General features: G+C 46.2%; 1 protein-coding gene across 1 annotated transcript in view; it reads left to right on the forward strand.

Annotated features, from left to right (window-relative positions):
* STAB2 (stabilin 2) overlaps window positions 1-22,989 on the forward strand; it is an 805,158-nt gene that overhangs the window by 307,945 nt on the left and 474,224 nt on the right. The window contains 1 exon segment of the mRNA XM_069228991.1: window positions 9,083-9,263. Within this exon segment, the coding sequence (XP_069085092.1) occupies window positions 9,083-9,263 (181 nt within the window).

Consider the following 22,989-nt stretch of genomic DNA (forward strand, 5'->3'; position numbering starts at 1 on the left):
GAACGCTAGGGAATGTGTACAGTGGAAGTGAGGGGCTGTATGCACAGAAGGGAGCGTGCATAATTGGCGTGGGAAGATTGGTGATTTCTTCAGATGGGTTGAGTAGCCAGGTGGTTACCTGGGGGAGGGGGGGGCAGCGATGAGGGAGGTGGAGACTCTCTACACTTGGGGTTTGTGAGTGGGAGGTTATCATGCCACATGCTATATATCTAACAGTAAGAAGAAATTTAGCACTATGGTTGTGTTGCAGGCATGGAAGACGTTCTTTAGATGGTTTCAGAAATCAGTAGCTCACTTCAGCAAGGTACCCATAAATGGAGGGTGGATGGACCTTAGTAGATTTAAAATGGGATGAATTTGCAGATCCCTATGATGTAGCAGAAGAAGGATCGTGACATCTGATATGCACCCATTTCTTGGATTCCATCTTGGCAATACAGCTGTTGTAAGAACCCTGTAGGATGGTTGTGCATGAAAATAATGACCATAAGAATATCAATCTACAACAATATAGACTCCAAAGCATCGATTTACACAATATTGTCAAGGTAAACATTCATAGTGATATAGATTTACAAATCAAGCTCCACATCTACTTTCCTTGATAATATTGTGTTGGTTGGTTTCACGGAGTCGATATTGCTGCAGTTCAATATTTTATAGCTTATATTTTGGTATCACACCATGAAGGCTTGATCTTAGTCAATGGGTATGTTCAGGTGACACAGGTGAGCACCATTTAAATGATTCAGCATATCTTAAATGTGATGTGCAGAAGCAGAAGAGCCAATGGAAAACCGTGAGGATTCGATTAGATGGCCATGTCAGTTGATTTCTGCTGGGGTTTTACACATTTGATTACTTCATTAGCTCCCTAATACCTAACAAATCCCACAGTAGCACTCTGTGGATTAGTATGTAGTCTGGATCCTACAAAAGTATCTCAAGGTTAGCTACATTTTGAATACATTTCACCTAGTAGCAGTGTTAACATAAGAAGAAAGGGTGGGGCCACGGGAGTGACGTGCACTGAGGGGGATTCACAGCGCATGTGTGTTTCGCCAGCTGTCTCGGGCCGGCCAAACACACATGCACTGTAGGCTCTCTCCAGCCCAGCAACAGAATGCGGGGCTGGAGAGAGCCTGCACAGGCTCCCAATCTATCTGGGAGCGCCCTGGCTGGGCGCTCCCAGGCAATCCTGACGTTGCTCTGTGCAGTGTCAGGATTGGTGCAGGACAGGCTGGGAGCCTGTGCCTGCAGAGGCAGAGGAGCGTCGAGGGACAGAGGTACGGCGGAGGAGGTAAGTGTTTTTTTTTTTTAAATTAAATTTAATGTTTATTCCCTCCTGCCTCCCACTCCTGCCTCCCTCACCCCCCACACCTTCCTCAGCCCGTCCTGCCCTGCCCCTTCCTCGGCCCGGGAGCCGCTACTGTGAATACTGATTTGGCGATTGGGAAATGCAGTCTAGGAGGACAGTCCTCGGTTAAATGAATAATTTATCATACAGATGAAACTCGCCTCCTCCTCTGTGTGCCAGTGACTATAGGTGGTGCATTCTGCTATCTGATAGAGGCATCTAGTTGCAGAGTCCTTACCTTAGAATTTCCCCAGAGGCTTGACCCCTGTGTTGGATCCTGAGCCTTATTCCTTTGGGCTAGGTTATGTTGAGGAATGGGAGGTGTCGATGACCCCTTTAGAATACCAGCTCAGAGACCGCATGGACTGGTGCACAGACCTATTGAAGCCAGTGGTCTGGATACCTCACCAGATACTGGCATGCTCTCTTCCCCCACCGTGGCTATGGAGAAGGAAGCTTCATATTCAGTTGTGGTGCAGAGAGCAGCCGAGGTCCTGGATGTTGAGCTGTCTTTGGTGGCAGACAGGGTGAACCTCCTGAGGTGCTTCAGCCTTGGGCTTCATCCTCTGAACCTCTGCTTCCCTTTAATGACAACCCTTACAGATGTCCTACTGGGTACCTGGCCCAAACCCAGCACAGAGGCTCCTGTGAACAGGACAATTGCCCGCTTCCATCACCCTGCAGCAGGTGACCCAGGTTTCCTGATGCAGCACCACACCTGAGAGCTTGGTTATCCAAACCTCCACTTTCCAAGGTGCGTTCCCTTTCATACACATGAATAGGGAATCCAAGAGGCTGGAGACACTTGAGAAGAAGATGTTTTCTTCCGCCAGCCTAGCATTGTGGTCCGTGAACACTGTATGCCTTTTGGGCTGTTATTCCCAGATACTGTGGGGTACGGTTGCGCAAGTGCTGCCACGGGTCTCGAAGGAGGCCTGGGCTGTACTTTCCTAAGCAGTTGCTCAAAGACGTAGCGAAGTTCGCAATCTGATGTTGACTGGACACGACCAACTCACTGGCCAGAGCGGCTTTCTTTGACATTGGCCCTTAGGCTCCAGGTATGGTTGAGGATGTCTGGCTTTTTGGGGGATGTTCAAGCTAATCTTATGGTCATGCCCCTTGATGACACCTGTCTCTTCAGAGAGATAGCAGACTCAGCGCTCAGCCTCTGGTCAGCATGTGTGGCATGGTGGTTGGAGGCGAATGGATGTGGCTGGGTGCCCCTTCTGTAGCTACAAAAGGGGCGAAAAGCAGACACAGGGGGAGGAGGGGCCATTGTGAGACCCAAGGATCTGGTCGTAGGACGAGAATCCTTAAAGCACTTGAGCGCTGAGTCTGCGTTCTCTCTGAAGAGAAAGGTGCCATCAAGGGGCATGACCATAAGATTATCTTGAACATCCCCCAAAAAGCTAGAGATGGTGGTTGGAGGGGGATGTGAGATCCACCGTCCTCCTGGATCAGGGAGCCAGTGGTCCGGCCAATCCACCGCCCCCCTCTGCAGCCCTCTAAACCTTCCTAGGATGACCTGCTCCACTGACAGTCCATCACGTCAGACAGGTGAGTTTTGCAGACAGTCCATAGGGGCTACTCCCTCCCCTCTCCTCCGAGACTAACCCCCAATCCATGCCACCATTGTACGATTGGATGATGGAGGATCACTTGGCTCTTCTCTGAGAAGTTATGTCTCTCTCGGCCAAGGGAGCCGTAGAGAGGATCCCTGCGCCAGAATAGTTAATGGTTGTTATTCCTGCTACCTTCTGGTGCCCGAAAAGGACAAGGGCCTTCTCCCTATCCTAGACCTGCACTCCCTCAATCTCTTTCTCAAGGAGGAGAATTTCAAAATGCTCACTCTGGCTCCAGTTCTATCAGGCCTGGTATGATAGTGTTGGACTTGCAGGACACGTATTTCCATATCCCCGCCCTGCTTGCCCACAGACATTAATTGTGGTTCATGGTAGGCCACTGAGCACTTCACTGTGCTTCCTTTTGGCATTACCAGCACCCCTCGGGTGTTCACCAAGGTGATGGCGGTGGTCGCAGCTCATCTGCGCAGGTCAGGTGTTCCAGTCTTCTCCTATCTCAACACCTGGCTGTTGAGGGCGGGCTTGCCCCAGGCTGTCGTTTCCCACCTCCAGACTACAAGGGACTTCCTGCATTTGATGTGTTCACTATAAACATGCCAAAGTCACATTTCACTCCTTCTCAGATGCTTCCTGAGCAGTGAGTCCAAGATATTCAGGATTTGATACCAATTTTTCAGCCTGGATTTGATACCAATTTTTCAGCCTGGATTTTGTTGAGAATGACTCTGAAGCTGCTGGGCCTCATGGCTTCCTGCATCCTGCTGGTGACACGTGCCAGGTAGCATATGCAGGCTCTGCAGTGGAACCTGAAGTTCCAGTGGGCGCAGCATCAGGGATATCCCTCTGACATGGTCCAGATCTTGGAGGGAACTGCACAAGACCTGAACTAACCTGTTGCAGCTCCTGGGGATCAGACTAGCAATGACAACGTTTCTTCCCTCTCTCAAAGGGAAAGTTGTGCAGGTGGTCACAGACAACACTACTGCAGTGTGGTACTGCAACAAGCAGGGCAGGGTGGGGTCGCGGATGCTTTGTCAAGGGGCTCGGCACCTCTGGACATGGCTGAACAACAGGGCATTTCCCTGGTGGTTTAACATCTGGCAGGCTGTCTGAATGCCAGACCGGACAAACTCAGCCGACAATGCTTAGTCGATCACAAATGGCATCTCCATCTTAAGGTGGCACAAGGTCTCTTTCAGCAGTGGGGAGACCCTTGGTTAGATCTATTCACCTCGGCAGAGAATGCACAATGTCAGCAGCATTGTGCATTGAAGTTGCCAAAGCTTCAATCGTCCAGTGACACTTTTCGTCTCGAGTGGAACTCAGGCCTCCTGTACCCCTTTCCGCCCATACCACTTCTGCCTAGAGTTCTCAAGAAGATCAAGACGACCGGGCCCAAGTAATCCTTGTGGTTGCGCCTGGGCATGAAGAGTCTGGTATCCTGAGCTATTGAGCATGGCCATCAATCCTGTGATCAGATTGCCCCTTCGGAGGGGTCTTCTGTCACAGGAGAGGGTTCTCCACCTGAACCTGTCCAGTCTCTGCCTTCTTGCATGGAGATTGAGCTGTGGCATTTGGAAGCTTCTGTTCAAAGTCTGTAATGTAATCTTACCAGCCAGGTGTCCCTCCACCAAAATGGTATATGCCTGTCGTTGGAAGAAATTTGTGGTATGGTGCATAGACAAGTCTGTGACCCCCTTTCTTTCCCTCTTTCTGAGGTTTTGTTGTTTATCCTTTCTTTGGCCCAGCAGGGCTTTGCTATGGGCACTCTCAAAGGATTTCTGTCTACCATTTCTGCATTTTTTGCAGTTGCCTAATCAACTTTCCTTGTTTAAGTCTCCAATTGTAACATATTCCTTAAAAGCCTTACTCATATGTTCCTCCCTCTCCATTCATTATGCCTCAATAGGATTTGAATTTGGTTTTGACATTTCTGATGTGCGCTCCTTTTGAGCCTCTCCACAATTGTCCTATCAGGCTTTTCACTTTGAAAACAGCCTTTCTTGTGGCCATTAAATCTTCCTACAGGGTGAGTGAGCTGCAGGCATTGTCATCTAAGCTGCCCTACCTTTTCATCTATCCTGACAAAGTGGTGCTTCGCACTAAGGCCACCTTTCTGCTAAAAGTGGTTACGCCCTTCCATGTAGGCCAATCCTTCACCTTGCCTACTTTTTACGCACCACCACATCCTTCTAAGGAAGAGGAGAGACTCCATCTCCTAGACCCAAAAAGAGCACTGGCATTCTACATTCATCGTACCGAACATTTATGGGGTGGATGATCAACTCTTTGTTGGTTATATGGGTGCCAAGAAAGGCTGAGCAGAAGAGAACCATCTCCAGACGGGTTGTACTCTGCATTAAAATGTGCTACGCACTGGCTCAGAAGCAACCCCTTGAGGGCTTGCTTGTTCACTCTACCAGAGTTAAAGCATGCAAAGTTCCAGTCCTTGACATCTGTCAGGTGGTAACATGGGCATCTCTGCACATGTTTCCCAAACACTGCTGCCTGAACAGTCAGGTCCACAGGGACGGGAACTTTCCCCATTTGGTCCTGCAGGACTTTCTAGTAGGAGGTTAGTTTAAAGACCCACCTCTGTGGATGGTATTGCTCTGGGTATCTATTCTAAGGTAAGGAATCTGCAACTAGATGTCTCTATCTCATGAGTTGTAATCAGGGATACCTTTCCTCATCATTCAAAAAGTGACAGTTGTCCCGCCCCGGAAATTATGTCACATCGGTTACCGGGACTTCCTGTGGCCCCTGGGAGCCCACCCCAGAACTGACGTAGGTGTAGGTGAGTCACGCGGGTTGGGACATGGTGTGATGAGGTATTAGTTACGTGCCCTGTTGCTGTCCCTAGTGTTTAGGTGTATGTGTTGATTAAAATGGGGGCCATGCAGGTGTGCGCTGTGTTTGTGCGCCTAAGAGGACAAGTCTGGGCATGTCCTCAGAGGGAAGTACGGTGGAACTACAGAGCACCCACCCACCCTCCCCGAGTCTTGCATAACCTAGAGAGAATATGCGATGGTGACCTTTTTTGGAAAAAAAAATAATCTTGAAGCCCACAGGCACAGAAAGGGCCAAGCATGGTGTATATGTACATAGAGCACGACCTTTAAAAACACAAGTCATAGTTACTTAAGGAGGTTAGCTGTGTGTAAGGGGAAGATAAGTGAGGCCTTGCAGGCTACGTGGTGGTCTTCAGGCTGATACGTAGTTTCTAGAGAAGCTGCTGCCCACCACCCCTATTATCTTATCAGGCCTTCTTGTTAGTACTTACGTAAAGCAATGAACTTTCAACCTATGTTTTTGCAAGTTAGAGTGGCCCTTGCATGCTTAACAGATGTCCACGTAGAAAGAGGTAGCCCCCAGGTGAAGTGTTACGAAATTCAAACATAACCATAAAACATAATAAATATCAGAGCCCACCCCTTCACAATGCTTATGCATAATTAGCCTGGCGTAGCAAGTATAAAAGCCCCCCACAGGTATCATACACACAAGACTGTTTTTTGTGACCAGCTAATTGAAGCTTGCGGAGAGCAGGGATACCCCAGACTATTAAGGAGAAAAATATGAAGGGCAGAGCGCAAACTGGTAATGCAAAATCAGCTTCTACTGAAGGTAAATACCTATGACCTGCTTGTATATTTTTTGTAATGTGATCCCAACTTGCTGTTGTCTCTAGCCCCTTTCCCTAGGACACACAGAGCATATGTGCCATGTACTTTGAATACTACTATTTAAAGCCATGTTTTCTTCTAATTTATTATTATTATTATTATATTCTATTTATGTGTTACACCAAATGTGTTTTAATTATGATAAAATGGGCTATGGGTGGCCATCACAAACCCTTGCATCCTCAACAGCTCAAGGGGCTAGGTTCACGATGCCTGTGTGTATGATACCTATGGGGTATACTTGCTACACCAGGCTAATTATGCATAGGCATTGTGAAGGGGAGGACTCTGAAATATATTATGTTTTATGGTTACGTTAGAATTTCATAACACTTCACCTGGGGGCTACCTCTTTCTACGTGGACATCTGATAAGCATGTATGGGTCACTCTGACTTGCAAAAAACATAGGTTGAAAGTTCAATGCTTTACGTAAGTACTAACAAGAAGGCCTGATAAGATAATAGGGGTTGTGGGTAGCAGCTCCTCTAGAAACTACGTATCGGCCTGAAGACCCCCACGTGGCCTGCAAGGCCTCACTTATCTTCCCGTTACACACAGTTACCCTCCTTAGGTAACTATGACTTGTGTTTTTAAAGGTCATGCTCTATGTCCATATACACCATGCTTAGCCCTTTCTGTGCCTGTGAGCTTCAAGATTTGTTTATTTATTTTTTTTAAAGTCACCATCGTACATTCCTTCTAGGTTATGCAAGGCTCGGGAAGGGTGGGTGAGTGCTCTGTAGTTCCACCGCACCTCCCTCTGAGGAGCCACACTGCAGCCCAACCAGCCTTGCAGCATGAACATGCCCAGACTTGGCCTCTTAGGTGCAGAAACACGGCACACACCTGCACGGCTGCCATTTTACACAACACATACACCTAAACACTAGGGACAGCAACAGGCCACGTGACTAACACGTCATCACACCGTGTCACAACCCACGTGACGCACCTACACCTACATCTGTTACGGGGTGGGCTCCTAGGGGTCACTGGAAGTCCCAGTAATGGATGTAACGTAATTTCCGGGGCGGGACAACTGTTTTTTTTTTAATGATGAGGAAAGGTATCCCTGATTACTACTCACATGGACAAGTTACTTACCTTTGGTAACGTCTTATCTGGTAGAGACAGTATGTAGCTGCAGATTCCTTACCGACCCACCCATCCTTCCTGTTTTTCGAACATATTTCTAGGTACTCCCATTCAGGGCCCTAGTTTGGACACACCAGTGGTCAGTGTTCTTTATGGCTCTGTGCCTCTGACCTGGAAAGTCTTGAAAAGAAACTGATCTCAGCGTGCCGGGGTGTTGCGTATATAGGACCCACGACATCATATCCGGCGCAAATGACTCAGACGATAGACGTGGATCCAATCAACGTCACCTGACGGCACTGCTCGAGAAAAATCTCTGGATCCAGACTGACGCCTGGGGAAATTCTAAGGTAAGGAATCTGCAGCTAGTTATTGTCTCTACCAGATAAGGCGTTATCGAAGGTAAGTAACTTGTCCAACATGAGAGGTACACTGCCATTGCTGAGTTAATGGTGCATACAGCCTTTTGGTAGTCGGACCTGTTAGTGAGACTTGCATAATGCTAGTTTATGAAACATTGACTTACATATACATTCTGTGACAGATCATTGCACAGGCAATTTCTCTCAATCTGTCAGTATAGGTTGAAACCTAGGTAGAATTTTGTCCTTAGAAAGTATAACAATTTTAGGATAACGTGATAAACCCGGGCCCAACTACAACCGAGGGTAAAAACTAGAGTTACAGGCAAAACTAAAGACTACGCACACTTTTACACCCCAGAACTCTTGTCATTTTTTGTCAATTTTTACTCTCTCCTCTCAATGTGTGATGGCGGGCACAGCTCTTTGTATATAAAAAAGTCTAAATACCCTTTTCATAACTCACTGACTAAGGCTACTGGGTGAAGGCTGGCAAGATTGCTTATTTAATGTGTCTGAAAACTGCCATCGAGCATTAGCAGTCCTGATTTGGGGACATGGGAAGTTGCAAAGTTTAATCCGCCACAACTTCGGGATGTGTGTGTGTTTTTTTTTCTCCATATTCTTCACAAAGTTTGCAAAGGTGAAAAGCGAAGAAAAAGCTAAGAATATGTTTTCAGGAAAAAAGATTAAAACATTCTTGTGGGAGAATTTTCATTTTTCATATGAGAAAATTATCTTGCATTCATTTTTTAAGAGGTCGGTGAATTTGGGAAACTTGTCAATCATTTCAAACTGCAGGACATTGTGTGTGTGTCATTTTTACCCACCTTTGAGGACAAGGTCTGATACTTCGCCGCTCCAGTCAGAATGAGGCATATAAGAACAGACATATTTGCATCGGGCCCGCGCCACTCCGTGAGGTCTTGACTTTGTACCAGCTCTCCATTTTGTGTAATAATGTATTTTGAATAACTCTCTTTCTTCTTCTCTGTAGAATGTGCCTGTTTACATGGGAGGTGCGACAACAGAGTGCAGAGTGATGGAAGGTGCATGAGCGGGACGTGCAAAATAGGATATTCTGGGATAAACTGTGACACCCCAATCGTACCATGTGGACCCCAGATCACCTTTTGTCATGCACATGCAACGTGTGACTTCAGTAGTGGTGCTGCAAAGTAAGTGCCCCCTTCCACCTCCATACATGTCATAGATTAATTTATCCTGTCTTATTTAAAAGCAAGCATATGATTTACACTGCTACCAAATACAGATTCACAAAAAATCCATCTTGCAATGAGCACGAGACAAGCGTACACAGCAACCACATGCAGCTTTGTTATTGGCCACAAGTGCTGAACAATTCCTAATGTGTTGAATATAAGAACTCCACACAGGCACACTGCATCCCATGAAGCACCATGGCACGCAGAGCATCACGTGTTCATAACATGTGTGCCTTCTGCTGTGTTAGCCACCACAACTCGTGCACAAATGCAGGCCCCAAACCACTCATGTTCATCATATTATGTTGACTGACACTTGTAATTGTTAAAGAAACACCGTAAAAGTTTGCATAGAAATTGAATACCTCCCCTACACTGTGTGCTTGCAAATGTTAGCATTTCCCGGCGTGTCTAACGGCGGTACTTTGCACTGCTTTGCTTGCTACATTTTTGTACAGTCCAATGTGACATTCTGGCGACGTATACAACATTTTTAGCCTTTGGAGCTTTTGAGTTTAGCACAGTGTAACACCGCGGTCAATAACAACACCTGCTCTTGCCACTGCTGAAAGAAACACATCAAGTGCACCTGCATCATGTCCAGGTGCTGGTTGTGAAAGGGGAGAGAGTGTATTCCCTGCTTACTTTATTTAACTTTTTCTTATTCATTTCCACCGAGGGTATTTATGCTGTGATATGCGTTTGTATGTTGCCACCCCGGAGCGCTGCTTTGGGTGCAGGGACCAGCGCAGAGTTGGGCATCGGTGATGGTTCTGGAGCCGCGCAGAGTTGTGCCTAGTTCTTTTTGTTTTTATGCCAGCTTTGGCTCCCGAGGGCCCAGGAACTGGAGTGGACACCACCTGGCGAGTAAGGGTCCTCAGCGCGAGAACCCAGAGGCTGGTAGGTGATGTCTTTGCTGTCCCTAAGACTTCTTAACAGGAGGCAAGCTCAGTCGAAGCCCTTGGAGAAACTTCACAAGCAGGATACAGAGCAAAGTCCAGTCTTTGTCCTCTCCAAAGCAGAAGCAGCAACTGCAGGCCAACCCAGCAAAGCACACAGAGCAAAGGGGCAGTACTCCTCCTCACAGATCTTCAGCTCTTCTCGTTGGCCGAGACTCCTCTTGATCCAGAAGTGTTCTACAAGTCTGTGGTTTTTGGTCCAATACTTATACTCATTTCTGCCTTTGAAGTAGGCAAACTTTAAATTAAAGTATTTGTAGTGCACAAGACCCTGCCCTTCCTGCCCTGGTCCTAGACACACTCTAGGGAGTTTGAGACTGCAGTGTGTAAGGACAGGCACAGCCCTAGTTAGGTGCAAGTATCAGCTCCTCCCACCGCTCTAAGCCCAGGAAGAGCCATCAGGATATGCAGAGCACACCTCAGCTCCCTTCGTGTGACTGTCTAGAGTGAATTCACAACCAGCCCAACTGTCATCCTAACCCAGGCAGAGGCACAGAATGGTTAAGCAAGAAAATGACCACTTTCTAAAAGTGGCATTTTCTAACACACAATTTAAAAATCACCTTCACAAAAAGATGTCATTTTAAATTATGAGTTCAGAGAGCCCAAACTCCAAATCTCTATCTGCTCCCAAAGGGAAATTATACTTCAAAGATATTTCAAGGCAATTCCCAAGCTAACCTATGGGAGTGATAGGCCTTGCAATAGTGAAAAACAAATTTCTCTATCAGGTCATGTAAAACACACCAGTACATGTCCTAACATTTTAATACACTGCACCCTGCCAATTGGGCTACCTTGGACTTACCTTAGTGGTACCTTAGATGTACTAAAAGGAAAGGTTTGGGTCTTGTCTGGTCTGGTTTGGGTGCACTTGCCAGGTCGACATGGCAGTTTAAAACTGGACACACAGACACTGCAATGGCAGGTCTGACACATGTTTACAGGGCTACTCATGTGGATGGCACAATCAGTGCTGCAGGCCCACCAGTAGCATATGATTTACAGGCCCTGGGCACACATGGTGCACTGTACTAGGGACTTATTAGCAAATCAAAAATGCCAATCATGATTAACCAATCATAATCATAATTTACACAGGGAGCACTTGCACTTTAGCACTGATCAGCAGTGGTAAAGTGCCCAGAGTACCAAAACCAACAAAAATGAAATCCAGCACAAGGTCAAATACAAGAGGCAGAGGCAAAAAGACAGGGGAAACCACGCTAAGGATGCCAGGTCTAACACATGGAACTAGGGCCAATCATTTTCAATATCCAAACTTCTTAAATGGGACCAACCACTGCTCCCTTTGAAGTAAGTTCCTGCCTAGATCCTACATACTGGTCCTCTTTATTCTCAATGATTTAAATAGTACTTCCCCTAGTGCATGTTTGCATGAGCCCGTTTGAAAAATGTAATCCTTATGGTACTCTTAGGCCTGCAATACAGGGACGTTAAAAAACGTCTCCTTCGGGGCCTCAAATTAATTTTGTAATCAGTGCTCTTTTTCATGGTCAATTTGTGGTCAATTGAATTCAGTTTCCGTCCACCACCTGCAAAAATGGTTGTACTACCAATTAAGTCCTGCAAAGGCCCTCACACATTTCTCATTTTTGAGAGCTTCTCAGGCCACTTTGGACTGGGCCTTTTATTGAAGAGGTCATATCTTCAACTGTCAAGTGAGTGAACCATATAAACAACAAAAAATTATATATCTGGCCCTTGCTCACATTGGCAGTGATGGCGATCCTCTAGAATACATGGCCACTTTGTTGAGGTAAACCAAGTGGCCTTTTGAAGGGACACAAATATAGAATTGTAAATCACATTGGTGACCCTTAAGTCTTCCAACCAACCACGGCCATATTAACTAGGCTTTGCAACACGATTCAGGGTATTCTTCAGTCCAAAAGGAATCTCTTCAAATTGAAAGCTGGCTTCAGGAGTGGAAAATACTGATTTTCTAGTAAATACAAGCATGGCAAATAACATGTATACTATAAGAATATCCCACTTCCTTCTCTGTGCTCCTGCATTCCACTAATCCTGCCCTTCAAGGACCTATTTAATTTCTAAACATTATTCTAGGTTAAAAGCAACTAAGGTCTTTCAATGTATCCCTAATCCATCTGACACTATCTTTATGTAAAGCAAAGTGAATTTATTGTCTGTTTGGTAGTAATAAGTAGGCCAATATGAATGTTGTCTTTTTGGTTGCTTGAGGAACCTTATCTGGTTAATATGCAAACCGGTGGTATCATTACTACTACAGCAGAGGCGATGTTCCTTAAGTGCAAAGTCTTTCAAAACCTGCTGCTATAGTCCATAATCATTGGTTTATAGCAGCTATCAGTGGTAGGCTTAAGGTCCAAGGTTTATTTGAACACCATTTATTCCCTCCGCTCAAAATCTATCCTCATCAAGTCACTCCTTCTGCCTTGCCATATGCTTGCAAGTAAGTCAGAACTGACAGAAGTCAATTATTCACATACCAAGCATAGGCATTAGAACTGGCTAGGTATCCTTTAATGGGCCTTGGTCACACGGAATTGTGGTCAAGCCAATAGAACATTGGCACTTCCTCTAGTACATGGCTGACAATAACTTTCAGTGGCCATAGGTTAAAAGGATCCTAAGCCATCTTTGAATGACCAGGATTTTGCAGGGCTTCATACGTCTAAACATTATCCTTCTTTATCTAAGAATTTAATGATTTCAGTGCAGCATTAACCCGTGCTTCCTGGTGCTGATGAAACTCCTTAGTTCTCTTCCAATATCTTTATAGGTTCTACCCTTGGGTCAGAATAAACTTTCGTATTTTATTTTGCTTACATGTTTGTAATACGGTCTTGATTCCGTATGCATGAATGTCTGTATTTATATGGTGCTTGCAGAGCACAAACCTCCTCCGAAAGGCAGTGAAGTGGAGTGCAAAGTGAAAGGCACAGATACAGTCTAACTGTAATTGGAGTGGTACCTGGTGTCAAGATTCTACTGACCTTGCAATACGGATCCCCTCAGCAGCGATGCTAGTATTGTCACAACCCTGAACCCACTGATTACCATGCAAAGACTATCGATGCCAGTCAACAGTGGATCAGGGAAACAAAGAATGGGACAAGAGAGAGTGAGAAATAGACACTGGATATCTCAACCTCATCTGTTTTTACTGCTGGACACCACTTTTACTTTAGAGGTATAGAGATGTACAACAAGAAACGTGTTTTGGTCAATTATATTGCAGTTCACTATTTATACGATGTCTTCCGATATACCTTGACACAACCTTTGTATAAACAACTCTCTATAGTTGTTGATAGCTATGTGACCTCTTTGACTTGAAATAGATAATAAACCTTTGCAACGACTGCACACATCAAACAAGACTATAGTGCAAGTTATTAAACATATAACTATCCCCAGCGCGTTAGAAATCACATCAGTGACCAGAATAATTCTTAATACATATAGTTTAGCAGCTCTAACACAATGAATGCTCATTAATATTAGGCTTTCACTCCTGGCAATGTGCATTCACTTCCCCACCACTGGCAATACCCTAATGCCATCCATGAATTAAGTACTATAAACAGTGTGTGTTCAAACCCTAAAATACATGACTTCAGTTGTGGAGGTCATAATCCTTGATTGGATGACTCCAATAGTAAAGTGCAATCAACGTCTAAGTTCTCAGTCTCTTACACTTATGCAGAGTACTCTCCTGAGTACTCTTGATGAAAGTGTGATGAAACCCAAACTCCTGGTAACAAGGTTCTGGCTGCAGCAACCAAGCATAGTCATTACTGAGCAAGGAATCGTCTGAAAAATTAGGAACTTAGCATGCAATGAATCCAAACTGACCACAACCAGAGTCCACTGGCTCTGTAGAAAATGTAGTTTGTCTTAATTCAACTTGTGTGTTTCACGTAGTGTAAGCATTGCAGCCAGAAAGACTCACATGTTGCAGCACACACACTCTGCATGCACTGCTGACCTCTGCTGCAGCGGGAGCCTGGAGCACCTCTGAAGTTCAAAGTAGTACATCTCTGAGCCCAACCAGCATAAACAGGTCAGCATGGATCAAGTATTATAACATCTGGATTCAAAGAGCTAATTGCAAAAGTGGACTGTTACTGCATTGTGATGTAGTGTTCTAAGGAGGTGTTCTTTCACCGCTTTCCTAAATTGGAGCAGTCCTGGTGGATATGGAAATGTTGTTCCAGATCCTGGGTGCTTGCATGGAGAAGGCATGTTGCCCTGATTTTTCTTTTTTGCATTTTTTTGACCCCAGTCTGATCATGTCCAGACTGAGTGTGTGAAGACAGTCACAAGAAAAGGACCTTGTCAGGAAGATAGGCAAGGGTGCTGTTTGTGATGGCATTGTGAAGGATGCATCTGATTTCGGAGATTGTGAAGGTTTGCAAGGGGAACCAGTGGAGTAGTCACGTTTCTTTAGGACCTTGGTGATTTATGCACTGACAAGTAGGATATCTTTAAGGAGGCTGGTGTGGGTTCTGCGAGTCAGTAGAGCAGATCACTCTCACCACCTTGGTGTGAGAGTGTGCGCTTATATAGTACTTCTAAGGTGGATTTCTTGAAGAAACGGTTTCACTTTGGAGTAGTTTCACTTGATATGAATGATTTCACTTGATAGAGAGAGCTGATCAAATGTTTTCTTAGTTTTCTTCACAGTATATCCCGTGAGTGTAATAATGGTGTCCAAGGCAAATCTGAGTAATTTTTTTTATTGGGAAATAGTAGGGGTTTGAATACTTCGATTCATGCCATTCCGCTAGGTTTGGACTAGTTGCTGATGGCTGATTTTCACACAGCAGGAATTCTGTTTAATTGGGTCAGTTTTCAGATGGATAATGCACACACATGCCTGGGTGAAGTGTAAGCAGTGTTTGAGGCTTTGGATGTCTGAGAGAGAGGTGACTTTCAAACAGAGCTGTGTGTCTGCCAGAGTACTGGTGAACTTCGGTGTCATTATCTGTGAGTGGAGTTCCAAGGGGCTTTTCTGTCCTTAGTGCTAAAATAGCTCCACATTCTGGGCATGTAAACTGCCCCCAGTGTTCTTTTTTATTTTTTTAGTGCATCAAAGACCATGTTCATCACTTTGTTTGCCATCTTATGGGTTCCATTCACCTAATTATTGCTGCTGATGCTGCCAGGGTATCTGTTGTTGGTTTTGTCCTCTTACTGAATGAAAGTGAGCTGAACTCAGTTGCTTGTGCATTTTCTCCAAGGCTAATATTTTTGCAGTGTATTTATTGTAGTGCCCATTTGTCCATTTTCTGTGTGGGCCAAGAGTCAATAGCATAACTCAAAATATGGTGCACCCTACAGCAACCTGCTCAGGGATTGCTGAAATCTCCCACATACAGTCTATTCTCCCGCACACAGAGGCTTTAGGAGGGGCAGTGGCACCATGAAGTGTGTGTGTGTGTGTGTGTGTATGGGTGGTGGGGGGCGTTCACCCTGGGAACACAAAGCCAGCTGCCTGGATGATAGTCTCGTTTTTCTAGGGTTAACCTCAACCCCTCTTCAGTTATATATTTTCCATGAGACCCTCGTGGTGGAGATCGCATAATTTGTTTTGAAATAGACTTTCCACCAGTGCTGAGGTTAATTTATGTCTTTGTTCTCATTCGTTTTAACTCAGTGTGCCCGGTTTTTAATATGGAGCTGAGGTGGAGTCGGCTGTTTTGCCCAAAACTCAGAGGACAGGTATCTTGTGTCCAGGAAAAGAGACCAAACCAGTCTTCACAATAGTGACACTAGCCCTTGTTTGGAACTTTGCATTTTTGCTGCTAAGGCAATTGAAATGTAAAAATCTAATACGTGGTTGTCAATTTAAAGAACACCCCTCTTGAAAGGCATGAATGAGTGTAGAACTTCAATAACACTTATAACACCCTCTCTAGAGGATAGGCACGCTCTTAGGCAAAGGATCTCTTTAAAAAAACTCTTCACTCTCCGTTTTGAGTCTCAATTGCCTTCCAGTGCTCATACTGTTTTGATGTGTAGTAATGCTGCGACTTTCCGTATACAAATTTTACAAAGTAAACCTGTCGAAGTTTGTGTTAGGTAAGTGTCACATATTCTGAGTTTAGTATAACATTTTGTGGATTAATTAAAATCATACAATATTATTTCAGAACATCACGTATATCATACATCTTGTACGTACATGTTGGTTGGCTTAAAAACAAATATCGATCAATGTTAATCTAGGGTTCAAGGTTCCATACCTAAAAGCAAATACTATGTGCAGAAGCAAGATATTACATTTAGTTTTGCTCTGTCCTACTCAGACGGAGTAGGGCTTCATCCATGTATTTAACTGAGTTTGCTGTGATTCCATAGTGTTTCTATGTACCAAGTATGCTGTAATGTATCACAAGTGATTATATACAATGCCTTGCCTTCCTTCCCACTGTCAGGTTGGGAGTGGTTGACATTTGTCTGGGCACAACACATAGAGCTGCTTCGTGACTGTTGCTGACATAATGAGCAGAAAAATGTGTTTCTCCATTACGAGATGTGGAGCGATTATTGGGCCACACAAAGTATGGCACAGGTCTTGGCACATCAAGTTTACATGGTGTATGTTGTAGTGTCGCTGGCCAGTGAGGTAACAGGCCGGCCGACACTCCCCTATTAGGAGGGGTGTTTAGCATTGTGTAATTGCTGTAGGTGAAATCCCCGGATGTTCCTGAGGGGTTTCACCTCTGATTAGGTTGTTTATGGTTTGCTCCAGGGCTTTTGCCCGGAGTTATATAAATAAACGGAGGCGTGGTCGGGGAGGGAGAAACGGCACCGCAAGCAGTTAGAGACCCGTGCTGCCGGGCTCTCATAACTGAAAGGCCCAAACCTGCCATGCCGACACTAAACAGCAACGCAGTGTCGTGTGAATTTATTCATTATATCGGCGGAACGAGCGCAGAGTGTTGTAGCCCTTTTCAGGGCTACAACACAACACTTTGGCGACGAGGACGGGCGATTCCACGCCCCTGGGCTCTGGCCCCGCTGCGGCCGTGTGTAAAACGCGGTGCTCGTGCAGCGGGTGTGCAGCCAAACAACAATAAAAAAAAAATAAGGAACAGCTGACAGAGTGGCAGCTGGGAATAAACGGTGTTTGTGCCCACCCCACAATTTTCTTGTGGAAAAGGAACTGCAGTGGCAAACATTGGAAGACTGCTGTGACCCAAGGAGTAGAATTTACACAGAAGCTGCCAGCAAGACCAAAGCTGGAAAACAACAGGGGCACATCAGGACACCGTGAGTACCAGAGTGTCCTACCCCATAACCTGTGACTGCGCCCGGTAATGCCAATCCTTAACACAAAACAATATTAGTCGTCTCCTAATACATTACTTCAAGAGGCCTGTCTAGCTCCACCCTGGCCACCGTGTCTGTAATACCTCCAGTAGAACCGTTTGTGGTAGAAGGTGCTCCCTCTGCACAAGCGCCAAAGTGAAAAGAATGGGTGGAAAGAGTGTTGCTATTTTTTGAAGCCACTAAGGTAGCAAATGACCAGAAGCGTGCCATGCTCATCCACATAGGAGGGAAGGACATATATAAGATATCAAAAAACCTAGTGGAAGATGCACCCAAGACACATGCGACACTCATAGCGGCCCTCAACCGTCACTTTGAACCCATGGTCAATACTGATTACGAGAGGTTTATATTTAGACAAGCGAGGCAACAGGCGGAGGAGTCACTAGATGCTTTCCACCTAAGGCTAAGAGAACTAGCGAGTACGTGTAGATTTAATGATGAGACCGAAGAGGTCAGAGGACAATTAATACAAGGGTGTGCATCCCTCAAGCTCAGGGAGCGCATCCTAGAGGAGTCTGGAAAATCTTTACCGGACATTCTACAATTGGGTCGCACAAAGGAGCTGTCGAGAGCTAGGGCATCGCATATGGAGGCAGCCCTACAGCGTCCCATAAAGGAAGAGGTAACCAATGCAGTCATGGCCCCAACGAATAGACCCCCACAAAAGGTGAACAAGGCACGCACCAGGCAGTGTGGGTATTGTGGTGGAGTACCACACAGAGCATCTGAGTGCCCGGCAAGAGGAAAAGTATGCTCTGGCTGCGGAAAGATGAATAATTTCGCAAAGGTTTGCATGGTCCAAGAACACTCGAGGTGCATCTGTCAACGTTGCACTCGAAGAGACCCATCCAGAGAAATCAGAGCGGGGGAGTGATATGGATGATGATGAAGCAGTTATTCTTGTCGTTCACTCCTTATTTGCTGTCAGACCCACCAGCCATCGCCAAGCGCAGCTTCCAAAATGCCAGATCCTCATGGGCCAGCATGAAATTGTCGCAGTAGTGGATACGGGAGCGTCCATAAATCTATTGGCAGCCGAAGAACACTGCCGAATGTCGCCGACCCCAGCACTGACCAAGGCAAATGTCAAGGTGTATGCTTACGGGCAAAGAACCCCTTTAGCTTTGAGAGGCATGTTCCAGACTGTTATCACCCATGGATCGCAATCCATACATGCGAAAGTCTATGTGACGGAGGGAGGAACTGGTATGCTGCTAGGCTGTAAGGCCGCGGAGGAGTTAGCCATTGTGGCGTTCGCGCTCAGCATTCACCAAGAGTCTGTGACTGAACTGGTAGCCCGATATGAAGGGGTATTCAAAGGTATTGGGTGTCTCCTAGGCCGAGAGATCAAGCTCCACATTGATCATACAGTGCAACCGGTAGCCCTCCGCCATCGGCGGGTGGCGTTCCACCTTCGACCCCAAGTGGAAAAAGAGCTGGATAACTTGGAAAGAGCCGGGATCATTGAAAAGGTCTCTGGACTCACACCTTGGGTGTCTCCCATTGTGGTAGCGAGGAAACCCAAGCAGCCAGGCGAGGTGACAATATGCATAGACATGCGTCTCCCTAATGCTGCCATCAAGAGAGAGAGACACCTGACCCTGACGATACATATTGGGAGAGCTCAGTGACTCTAAATGGTTTTCGAAACTGGATCTCCGGTCGGCTACCACCAGCTGGTGCTAGCCAAGGAATCCCGTTATATCACGACCTTCTCCACACATGTGGGGCTCAGGAGATATAAACGGTTGAGTTTTGGGGTGTCCAGCGCTGCGGAAGTGTTTCAGAATGTCATCCAGGAGCTGTTGGTGGGATTACCTGGAACCATCAATGTCAGTGACGACATTCTCGTTCATGCGCCTACCATTGCAGAACACCACTCCAGGCTACAGAGGGTTCTGCAACGTATTCAGGATTCTGGACTCACACTGCATCGCCAAAAGTGTGAATTTCTACGAGATCGGATACAGTTTTTTGGTTACATTTTTTCAGCGAGTGGAGTAGCCCCTGATCGGGCCAAGGGAGACAACATTAAAAAGGCTCCCCCTCCTACCAACATCACTGAGGTCCGAAGTTTTCTAGGAATGGTAAACTACTGTGGCCGATTCATTAAGGACTTGTCCAACCTGACACAGCCTCTAAGAAGTCTCACCAAGACCTCTGAGCCATGGAGGTGGGGGTCCACTGAACAGACTGCTTTTGATAACATTAAAGAGGCATTATCCAGCGAAACCGTGTTGAGATACTTCGATCCAAAGAAAATACTAAGATCGCTGTTGACGCTGGGCCAAAGGGCCTAGGTGCTGTTTTGCTGCAAGAACAGGGAGAAGGAATGTGGTCTCCTGTTGCTTATGCCAGCCGGTCACTTACTGAAACGGAACAGAGGTATTCGCAGATAGAAAAGGAAGCGATCGCTGTACACTGGGGCTGTAAGCATTTCCACATTTATGTGTATGGCCGCCCGTTTGTAGTGACCACCGACCATAAGCCGTTGCTTCCTCTGTTCAATGGAACCGCTTCCAAACCACCGCCGAGGATTGAGAAGTGGATACTACAGCTGCAGGACTACTGGTGTCAGTTAGAGTATCGCCCGGGATCGGAAAACCCTGCTGACTATTTGTCGAGACATCCCAGAGCGGCTTCGGATGTGGAGGTCGAAGAAGCGCAAGAGACAGAGGAGTATGTCAGATATGTCACTGATCGATCCCGGCCCATGCCTATAACGGTGAAGGAAATTGTACAAGCAACTAAAACGGATGAGTGTTTGCAGAAGGTCCAGGTGGCAATGCAGAATAACCAGTGGCACCGGATAAAAAGACAATTGCCTTTGTTAAACGTCGAGTCTCAGTGCGTCATAGGGAGTCTGTATAATGTCAAAGGTGAACTCACCACTGATGCTGAAGGGTGCCTGTTGAGGGGAAGCCGACTCGTCATTCCATCCTCCCTCACCACCAAAGCTATTGAGCTGGCTCACAATGGCCACCAAGGGATGGTCAAAACCAAGAGCCGTCTCCGCTCAAAGGTGTGGTTTCCCCTTATGGACGAAAAAGTTGAGAGCATGGTAAGGTCTTGCTGTTGGTGTCAGGCTACTGGTGACTCGAATAGGCCTGCTCCCATCTAAACTGAACCCTTTCCAACAGGTCCCTGGGTTTCAGCTAGTTTGGATTTTGGCAGTTTGTCATTTGGCCGACACACCATGGTCATCATTGATGATTTCTCCAAGTATCCCGAAGTAGAAATTATCCCTGCCCTCACGGCCGACGTTGTGATTTCGGGTCTCGAGAAAGCTATGGCCACTCATGGTCTCATAGCTGAGATAAAGACAGACAATGGACCACCCTTCCAAAGCAAAGAACTGGCTGAATATCTAAAGGTTACAGAAACCCGTCATCGTCGAATTACACCGCGGTGGCCTCAAGCGAATGGTGAGGTCGAGCGGTTTATGAGGACTTTAAAGATTATTAGAATCGCTCTAGCAGGTGGACAGGCCGTCCACTATGCCATATTCTCGTTTCTGCGGAACTATCGACAAACGCCCCATTCCACCACGAACCAGGCACCAAGCCACGTAGCATTTGGGAGGGCATCTGTCGATGCCATTCCTCATCATTCGTCCTGGATGCCTCCCCCCATGGCTAGAGATTTGGTTCATGAGAAAAGGCTGTTGTCCAATCAACGGGTCAGCCGTGCTCAACGAGCGACAGTGTCTGATCTCAAAGTGGGCGATCATGTGCTGCTAAAACAAACCCTGCCGGGTAGTAAATTTCATATGCCTTTCAGTTCTGTACCATGGAAAATTGTTCAAAGGAATGGATCTGCCATAGTTGCCCAACGTGGTAGTGACACAGTGACTCGTAACGTGTCGTTGTTTAAGAGGTTCCACCCTTCTGGAAACACTGAGGAAGAAGGTTCTGGTGACCCTAATGATGTCGGTCCTTGGTCTTTGGTGTCTGACGTGAACATTTCAACGCCTGGTGCTGAGGATAGATCTGTTGTTTCTGAGCCTGCCCCGATGGAGCAAGTGACTGATGGGCTGGTCCCAGAGTTATTGTCCCAAAGTTCTGGCTCTGCTAGATACGAGCTGCGTAGTAATCCACGTCCATCAACTCGTCTGCGTGATGACGTGTGACTAATGATTCAGTATTATGTAATGTTTCAGTTTTTGTATTTTGTGGAGGAATGTAGTGTCGCTGGCCAGTGAAGTAACAGGCCGGCCGACACTCCCCTATTAGGAGGGGTGTTTAGCATTGTGTAATTGCTGTAGGTGAAATCCCCGGATGTTCCCGAGGGGTTTCACCTCTGATTAGGTTGTTTATGGTTTGCTCCAGGGCTTTCGCCCAGAGCTATATAAATAAACGGAAGCGTGGTCGGGGAGGGAGAAACGGCGCCGCAAGCAGTTAGAGACCCGTGCTGCCGGGCTCTCATAACTGAAAGGCCCAAACCTGCCACGCCGACACTAAAGAGCAACGCGGTGTTGTGTGAATTTATTAATTATATCGGCGGAACGAGCGAGGAGTGTTGTAGCCCTTTTCAGGGCTACAACACAACATATGTTAGGACTCATGTCCCAGGTGTAACCTGCTTAGATATTACAGTGGTTTATAGCAGGTTCTATTGTATGCATCCTCTTGTGACTTACCTTTAAGATGGTGGCTGGGGAGTGTCGCGTTATCTTTGTTTGGCCCAGCAGATAGAGTATATGGGCTGGTTAATGGCGTTAGGCAGAGAGACGGCATATCGCCACTTACTGGGCCACTGATTGGCGTTGTTTCCACACAGTATTTATACTAGGCATGTATTTTCTTCTTTTCTAAAACATTGCAGCATTTTTGGCACATTACATATCTGACGGTTGGTGTACTATTTAGGAAAACTTGACACATGCTACCATACACAATTAGTAATATTAAGATGCTCATTGGCAGGCAGAGACATACGTGTTTGTATGGTTTCCATTCGGCTTTAGGTTGCGGCCTTCCAGAGTGTATTTCCACTTGTGTATGAACCCCAAGATGGCAGCAAGTGGTTGGTGTTCTAGCCTTGGCCGGCCCAGCAGATAGCGCGTGCGGACGCCACCGTTTCCCAACTCAACACAGAGTTGGAAAAGGGTGGGCTCAAAGAGCAGAGACTAAAATCTAAAGTCTGTGGCTGCACAGGTTTGAGGTTTCAGTTTCATGCCCCAGCACCATGGACTGAAAGGAGCAATCTTGCAAACAGGACTTACAGCAAGGTAAGTAAAAAGTTTTAATGTTTTCAAATGTGTAAGACAGCATGTGCATGTCGGGTGTGTGTGTAAGTGAAAAGGTCAGTGGAGGGTGTCAGTTAGTGACAATGGGTGATAGAAAGAATGAGTATGAATGTGAATGAAT

Source organism: Pleurodeles waltl, chromosome 4_1 (assembly GCF_031143425.1).
Source record: "Pleurodeles waltl isolate 20211129_DDA chromosome 4_1, aPleWal1.hap1.20221129, whole genome shotgun sequence".
Classification (NCBI taxonomy): Eukaryota; Metazoa; Chordata; class Amphibia; order Caudata; family Salamandridae; genus Pleurodeles; species Pleurodeles waltl.